The 8,591-nt window shown below is 41.0% G+C and overlaps 1 protein-coding gene across 1 annotated transcript; it reads right to left on the reverse strand.

The window, feature by feature from the left end:
* Positions 1–3,834: 3,834 nt before the first annotated feature.
* LOC100755174 (granzyme-like protein 2) lies at positions 3,835–6,708 on the reverse strand. The gene is made up of 5 exons (XM_027390056.2): positions 6,654–6,708; positions 5,384–5,534; positions 4,929–5,061; positions 4,476–4,730; positions 3,835–4,072 (listed from the first exon to the last, which is right to left on the reverse strand). The coding sequence occupies exons 1-5, from the start codon at positions 6,706–6,708 to the stop codon at positions 3,920–3,922; spliced, it is 747 nt and encodes a 248-aa protein (XP_027245857.1). The 3' UTR covers positions 3,835–3,919.
* Between the last annotated feature and the right edge of the window lie 1,883 nt (positions 6,709–8,591).

Genomic DNA, 8,591 nt, shown 5'->3' on the forward strand with positions numbered 1-8,591 from the left:
TCTCTCTGGATACCAAGCTGGCCTTGAACTCACAGAGATCCGCCTGCCTCTGCCTTCCAAGTGCTGGGATTAAAGGCATGTTCCACCAACGCCCAGCTTGTAGCTGGGGTTTCTGTATATCCATTTTGCTCTACTCCTGCCATTTTTAGTGGCCCAGTAACCAAGCAGAGGCTTGTTATTAATTATAAGTTATCAGCTGATGGCTTAAGCTTGTTACTGACTGGCACTTATATCTTAAATTAACCCATATGGCTTTTCTATGCTTTACCACATGGTGGTCCCTTTTGTCTACATGGCATGTTCATCTCCTGCTTCCTCTATATCTTCTGGTGACTCCCATGACTTTGTCCTTCTTTCCATCATTCTTTCAGTTTGACTCTCTTGCCTAACCTCTTCCTACATCACTGGAGGTCAGTCAGTTCTTTGTTAAAAATGAAAGCAGCACATCTTACCAGCGTACAAAATAATTATTCCACAGCATTTCCTCTTTTTGTATATTTAAAGGAAAGTTTTTAGCTTTAACATAGTATAATTGTATATATGTATATATATATATATAATTTTACTCTCTATATATTTGCAAAACAGTAATCAATTAAAATAACAGTTATAATATCCAGTCTATTTGCATTTGGCAAAATTAGAGAAAATATTCTATTATCTATTACCTATCTTATCTTTGCTAGTCTTAAGTTTTATATCTAATTTGTCTTTTATCATATCTTTGGAAAACTTTGAGTCTAATTATTTAGTCTTTAACTCCATCAAAGACCACAATATGGTGTAATATTATCTAATAACAGGGCATCTGGCTGCCTGGACAGTCATCCAAAATTCCTCTGCAGCACTGGGTCATTCAACTTTGACCTACAGGTCCAGTTTATCTGAGAGATATTTTTGTGAAACAGGGAATTTTGAAGGACTGTCCTGCCTTGTCTTGAAAATTTAAATAGTGGTTTTGTTCTGAATTCTTCTGGTCCAGTTTGGGCATCATACTATCAGAAGTTGAAGCAAAGGCAGTTTTTTTTTCCCCAAATGGCTACATTTTGCCAAAAAGAAAGCAAACTCCACTTGGAGGTTCTTTGATGTCCATCATCTTCTTTTGAAGTAAATTGGTGCTTTGGGGAGCAGACAGATATGTCTCCCTGTCATGAGAAGCTTTAGGTTATTAACACCTTAAATGTCATATTCTGTAGGTCTTGAAGTGTTAAAAGCCCATCTATTTATCTAAATGCATCTGTTTATGTCCTTGATAGACACCTAATATGAGTACAAGTTTAATCATTATAGATGACTAACTAGCAACCTGTATTTCTTAATTATACATTACATTTTTACTTTTCTTTTTAAATTTAAATTAGAAGCAATCTAATTTTATATATCATTCCCAGTTCCCCCTCTCTCCCATCCTCTCTTTCTCCCACCAACCCCCCATCCTATCCCTCTTCTGTTCCCCAGAGAGGAAGGCCTCCATGGGGGATCACCAAAGTGTGTCACACTATTTGGATCAGGGCCTAGGTCCTCCCCCATGTGTGTAGTCTGAGAGAGTGTCCCTCTATGGGGAATGAGACCCAAAGTCCATTCATATACTAGGGATAAATTCTGTTCTGCTACCAGAGGCCGAATAGACTGTCCAGACCTCCTAACTGACACAGTCAGGGGGCTTCATTTGGTCCTATGCTGGTTCCTGAGCTCTCAGTCTGAGGTCCTTGAGCTCCCTCTTTTCAGATCAGCTGTTTCTGTGTATACATTACATTTTTAAATGAGCTGCATAAGCATAATACTCCAAGCAAAAGTAGAAACATAAATACAGTATAAGAAAAATAATTTTAAATTGGTATCAATAAACCAAAATCTGTACCAATGTAAAATATTTAAAATTAGTAGTTGCTTTTTGACTTTAAAAGTGGATTCAATAATTTACCCCATTTTCCTATCATTCCTATATCCCCCCTTTTTCTTTTCAGAAAGAGATCTCCGAGTCTAATGTCCTTTGAGTGCTATTTTCTTGACCATGACCAGTAACAACCTTCCTAAACAAATACAAACATCCATAATCCATGTGGGTGTTGTTTTCGCTAGATGGCGTCCTGCTGCCTTGGAGTTCCCACATCTTTGGGGGAACCTTGAGAATATCAGGATAAGAGTCTTGACTGGAGTAGTCTGTGAGGCTGGACCATCTCAGCCAGCAGCCTTGAAGCTGTTCTGGATGCAGAATGCTGAGTAAACTGTAACAGAGGTGCTCTGCAATGATGTGTTGGGCCATTCATTTTTGTTTGTGTCTTTGCCCCTTGTACTGAAAATACATAAACTTTTAAAGGTAATATACATATCTGCATTAATACAAGTATAGACTGTATGTTGTACACAAGTTATTGAAGGGTGATTTTGTTGTTTTATGTTTAAGTAGGTAAAATATAGGTCATGTATCTTGTAGTTTTACTAGGTTTATTTCTTTATATTTGTAGCCAGGATTTTCAAGGAGTCTTTCTTGATCAAACCTGATTATCTGTAACCTTGAACAAATCCGAAGCCTTTTGTATTCTGTGCGACCAAAATCACAACCTCTTCCCAAAGCAACACAACATTGACTTCCATTTTGAAGTCAAGACATTTTAAAATTATATAGGTTGGTTTAACGCAGTGGCCTTCATAATCCAATGTGACTTAGGAGCTATTGCTCATTCATTAGCAATCAAAATACTTAAAGACAATACAAAACATAAGGATCCAGACTCACTATGTGTTTTCCATCTTCATGTAGCCTTTTCTTTATATATTACTTTACTCCTTTTTAAAGTACTGTATTATTTTTTATTCTATAACTGCCTATGTTCTTTTTCCTTTCCTTTGTAAGCCTATGTACATTTTCAAACACACTGTAACCTGTTTAGAGGTTTCTTTGGTCTGGATTTATCTTTATTGCGCATTTGTAGTATTCTTTGATGGCATGAGACAAATCTTACACTGCTCTCTCAGCCACCACCGGAACACTCAGTATAGTGTGTGGTGTTAACTCATGGTTGCTGTCAGCTGCCCCATCTTGCAGGGAGCTGTCAGGATATTCGTCTCAGTGTGGTTGGAATGAGACTGTGAAACTAGGGTGTCATGTTTGGCTCCATTTCTGTGTGTTTGTAAACTTTTTCTTAAGCTTTCTCAGGTTTTATGTGGACATCTGTGACCAGACTTTGGTCTTCATTTGCAGGAGGGGTTTCCTGTATTGTCAGTCAGCACTGTCCCATCAGCCAGCTCCCAAATAACTACACAGAAGCTTATTTTTAATTATGAATGCTTGGTTGATTGCTTAGGTTTATTACTAACCAGCTATTACATCTTAAATTAAACCATATTTCTTATCTAGCCTCTACCATGCAGCAGTACCATTTCATCATCATGGCATATTTATCTCCTGCTTCCTCTGAATCTCCTGGTGACTCCCGAGACTTATTCCCAGCATCCTCTTGGTTTTGCTCTCCTGGCTAACCTCTTCCTTCCTACCTATTGGTCAGTCATCTCTTTATTAACAATGAAAGCAACACATCTTCATGGTGTCAAAAGGATTATTCTACAGCAGACCAGGGATCAACTATATTCCTGAATTAACTTAACAAGGATGCCCTATGGTCACTTTCTTCTGGGCTCTCCATTTTCATTGTGGGTAGTATCAATTGATGCCTTTAAACATTTTTCTTTTGTTAACCATGAATATTTTAATGAAATCAAATGGGATATATAGGAAATATTTAATACTCAAGGCCCTACTGGGGTAGGTATCTTGGTTCCTTTGTTCCCATTCACCCTTTATAGACAGCCATACCATCTGAATGCCAGCTCTTTTATGCAGACAGATCTCTTTATTAAGTTTCAGATAGCTGTATCCCAGGATGTTGGACACTGTCCCAGGCACAGGGCTTGTCTTCTATGGTTGTTGAAGGAGTTTCATTGTTTTCTTAATCCAAGGTATAAAGCTTGAGATTCTGGTGAAAACCCGTGGAGGTTTCTTGGTACAAAGTTGATGACTGACAATGCCCTGGGCCACACCATTACACACAAAGGGTCCTCCAGAATCTCCCTGTGGACAGAAAAATGGCAAGTCTTAGTAAATATCATCCCCTGTTGCGGACTCATTTTCTCTCTAATCTTCTCTGTTCCCACTAGGGCCTGGGTTTTCAGATGGAAAGGCTAACTGCCATCATTGACCTGGGTCCAAGATGGGATCGAGGTCAATGAACTCTGTGACTCTCTACCTAGAGTGTCTGGGCCTGATGTGTCTTTCTTCAGTCTCAGTAGACTCTAACTTTCCTATTTTCCCATGGTGAAAGGACATATTTGGCTGAGGGAAAATGGTGGATCCCTTTGGGTTGATCCCTCCATAAACTCTAGACTAGCAGCAGTTGCACAGAGGGAGAAGCTTTGACTGTGTTTGCATTGTATCTCTGTCCCTGGAAAACATTTGAAGATGGCCATGTCCTTACCTTACCAGTAGCCTTTTTCTCCTTGGGGTTTCCCACACAGAGCTGAGTGGTGTTGTCGTAGCTTTGGGACAGTTTTTGGCACACATCACTTTCTTGGACTTCTAGCTTGACTTCCTGAAGTTTGTTAGGCAGAGTACAATTGGCCAGGTCTCCCCAGCCTGCTACTGTGCACACCTGCTTAGGTTTCACCCAATCCTGGCTCTTTGGAAGGGCAATGGTCTTCACAGCTTTATTGAGTTGAGCTTTGCGTTCCAGCTGGTAAGGATGATGAAGAAATAGATTTAAGTCTGGCACCTCAGTACGCTTAAAGCATAGATGAGGTTGGCTATATATTCCAAAAATACAATGCCTCCATGACCCAATCTATTGCCCTGGTCTATGGTCCCAGAGAGAGGATTGGAGTGATAAACTAGTAATCTGTGGAGTGCTCCAAAATAATCAGAAATATGGTACCTTCAGTAGCATGATGTCATTGGCATGTGTTACATTATTATAGTCCTCGTGGCTGATGCTTTTAATAACAGGGATGATCTGGGTGTTGTTCAGTTTCTTGATATCATGAGCACCCAAGATTACACTTGTATTGCTTTGAAAACAAAATGGATTAAGTACAACATGGGAACAATATATCATTCTCTGAAATGCAGGTGGAGGGCTCAGCCTAAGGCAGAGCTTGACTGAGTCAAATAGCAAGAAATTTATGAGGAAGGTTGTGTGTTAGGTATTCAGAAGCATCTCCAGCCAATCAGATCCTTCACTGACAGCATCAGGTCCCCTGTCCCACAATCAGTTTAGGTCAAATTGGGTAAAGGGAGTTTGATCTCATCTTATTTCAATTTTGAAGGACAGACTGGATTTGCTCTTATTGGTCAGTCCCAGGCAACAAAGACACTCTTGCTTCTCCTTACCTTCCTCTACAGTGAGCTGCTGTCATTACGATGTCTTTTTCCACCAGGAAACCACCACATTGATATTTACCTGATTCGATTCTATAAATCTTTAAGAATGCCATGTAGGGATGGGAGTGGGGTTTGGCCACTGTACCCCACATTATTTCTCCTGAAAGAGAAAATTTGTTCTGAATCTCTGTGCTCATGGAAACTGTGCAACAAACCTGGTCTCTGGAATAAAGTCAAGGAGAGTATGTGGATTTGACATGAAGAAGGGGGCCTTTGGTAGTGTCTGTCACACACCAGGTAAATGTCTCTGATTTTGTGAATGATCATGCAGGGCTTGTAGTATGATGTTACTTTTTCCCAAGTTTTTAATTTCTTCTTGTATGAATGATAGAACCAAGTTTTTCCCCCTATGTCATTTAAACCACATGTACTCATATAGGAAGAATTCAGCATACATTCTCCAGAAGACCTAGAATACATCAACCAGAAACAGTTGCTTCCCCTGGAGTCCTGCTCACTTAGGCACTGGGCTGTGCCTGAGGTTAGCATGAAGTACTATTGGGATAGAAAACTCTGTCTTCCTTTTCTCTATTCTGATTCATGATACATAGCAAGGACACTACTCAGAAACAACAAGACTCTTGTACAAACCATGAAAATCCCTCAATTGTTCTATGCCAGTAGTTGAGAGTGGAGTTCCTAATATAGTCTGAACCTCAGCATGGGATTGTCTTCCTAAGGCATTGAAGTAGCCTTATTACTTAGAAGGAAGAACACAGAGTTGTAGGGATCATAGTGAGATTGGGAGATCCCATGTCAACCTGTTTCCAACAACCTTGAGAGCAATGATGTAGCCACACTTAGCTGGCCCTGTTAGATTGTGGGGGGCTGTCATGTCAGACCTGTATGGCTCAGAAGAACATAGACAAGTCAAGTTGTTTAGGTCCCAATCCACATGTCAGGCAAGGGATAAAGCTGCCCACTCTTAGGTTTGGCCAATCAGAACTGCAGCCTTCATTTTCAATTCTGTCCTTCCTCTGGGGTCCTATGATAGTTTTGTAATTCCTCTCTGTTAGTTGGTGAAGATCTGTCTTACTATGTGACATTACAAGTAGTTTGTTTTGATTTCAGAGCCCATTTAACCACTGCTAGGCTGGGGCTCAGCAAACTTCTTAGATGAACTGAGTGAGGAGCAGACCATAGACAGAGCCTGACTGGGACACTATGGAAGTGTCCGTGTGACACACACAAGACTCTAGGGAGGGGAATGGTTGCTTACCTCCTTCAGTGCTGACTGGCAGGACAGCCACCAGGATGCTCAGGAGCAGGAACATCTTCAGAGGTTCTGACCTGTTGTCAATTGTCACCTGTTTGTGCCTCACACTTTTAAACCTTTAGGTGTGGAAAGAGGGCCAGGGCTGTTGACCATTAATTTCCTGTGTGAGATTTAAGATCTGAGTTCTTTGCTGCATCTGTGTGGTGAGTATGCAGGAAACACTTTGTCAGTCAGTTGCTGGTGAGCATGACCACATTCCCCACAGGAGGAATTCCCTCTGAGGAGGGAGGAAGAACCTTCTGAGGCCCCCACATAGAGCAGAGAGGGAGTCCCCTCCTGTCAGTGATCAGGTTATTGCATTATTATGCCTCTGTGTCTTGAACTTGTGATGAGACATATTATCTCAACATCCCATACTACTCCCTAAGAGGAGCTTAATTCTATTTTTTCAAGAGCATGAAGACTTTTGTTCTAGGTTCAAAAGTGCCTCTCTAAGACAATACCCTAGTAATAATCTAGGCCATCTATTAACATCTTGAGAGCTTTGAAGAGTACTAGGGTGTGGGGTGAAGAGCAAAGATTTAGGATGAAGTGCCAGTGTGATGTTGATGACCCTGTCAGGAGGAAATGACAGAATAGGGGAGCTTTATAGAAAGGATTTGACAGACAAATACTCGGGACCCCATGCAGTCTATAAAGACATCTCAAATGTTTAAATCATCTCAACAGCAAAGTAGTTATTGTCAGGAAAGGAGGGATGAAGAGCAGAATCAGAGCTGTTCTCTTCCTGCAGCGGGTCTGCTCTAGTTCTTGTTCCACCCTCACTGGGCAGTCTGGTCCCCAGGGAAGGGGGTGACATAGGCAAAGCTCTGCTTCTGCTGAGGAACCCGTTTCTCTCTCTTTGTCTCCCATGAGAAAGCAGCTTCTCTCTCGTCCCTCTTTCAGTTTGTATATACAGGTGCCTTTGAATGTAAAACCCAAGTGCATTTCCTCTCAGAACTCCAAAGTCCAGCTCACATTTGATTGTGCTTTTCTGGGCAATCTTGTCATTTAGTATAGTCAGGGAGACCTCTGATGTCAGCTGCATGTAGTCCCCAGCTGACTTTGCACCTGTCACAGCATAGCTGGAGTAGTCAGACATATCCTCATCTTCATTTCCCTCCCAGGGGATGTGGAGGGGAGTATTTTTGTTTTGTTCCTCTGTTAATTTACATCCCCTCTCCTTCAACTGGCAAATGTAGAACACGTTCAATAATGAAGGAATAAGTATTAACTCTCTCTGTGGTACCATATATCTGCTAAAATAAAACCCGCTTGAGGGTGAACACCTAGAAAGTTAAAGATGCTCGATTATCAAGTTACTCCTGCCACAGCTGGTTATCATTTAGTTTCATCTGGTCCTGCTCTGTCACAATTCTGATTTCTTACATCTTGATAGTGCCATCACATTTTCCTGGTAGTTAAACGACTTTCTAGAGATTGGGACAGGCTCTTGGGCTGGTCTTCTGCCTCACATTTGATTGAGAGCCCCACTATCTCAGGGCTTCTTGGGATCAGGTCTCTGTCATTTTCCAGCAGCCACATTGTGAGTGCTGTCTGTGGCCTTTCTTGTATGTGACAGCTCTATGTACTAAGGTGTAGAGTGTCTTTGTATGATATTAGACACTATTTGGGGAATGATGTTGTTTGCTAGTATGAGGATTTCACTGTTTAATATGTATTTATATAGGACTTCATAAGTAGAAATTTATCTTAACTCCTGATGGGGCTGACACCAGAGGTCTCCCTGTGTCTATACTAAATAATAGATTGCCCAGAAAATCAGTCTTAAATGTCAGGTGGTGTTGGAGTTCTGAGGATAAATGCACTGAGACATTCAAAATGGTGTCCACATTTGAGTGGGAGAATGTATACATGTGAATGACAGGACCAGAAAGTATT

Source organism: Cricetulus griseus (genome assembly GCF_003668045.3).
Source record: "Cricetulus griseus strain 17A/GY chromosome 1 unlocalized genomic scaffold, alternate assembly CriGri-PICRH-1.0 chr1_1, whole genome shotgun sequence".
Taxonomy (NCBI): domain Eukaryota; kingdom Metazoa; phylum Chordata; class Mammalia; order Rodentia; family Cricetidae; genus Cricetulus; species Cricetulus griseus.

What these genes read in the sequence shown, in the direction of transcription:
- LOC100755174 (XM_027390056.2), bottom strand. Translation starts at nt 6,708, where the DNA reads ATGTTCCTGCTCCTGAGCATCCTGGTGGCTGTCCTGCCAGTCAGCACT. An exon ending in GCCAGTCAGCACTGAAGGAG is followed by an intron (nt 5,535 to 6,653) that starts GTAAGCAACCAT and finishes TTTCTCTTTCAG; the next exon opens with GAGAAATAATGTGGGGTACA. An exon ending in ATGACATCATGCTACTGAAG is followed by an intron (nt 4,731 to 4,928) that starts GTACCATATTTC and finishes CATCCTTACCAG; the next exon opens with CTGGAACGCAAAGCTCAACT.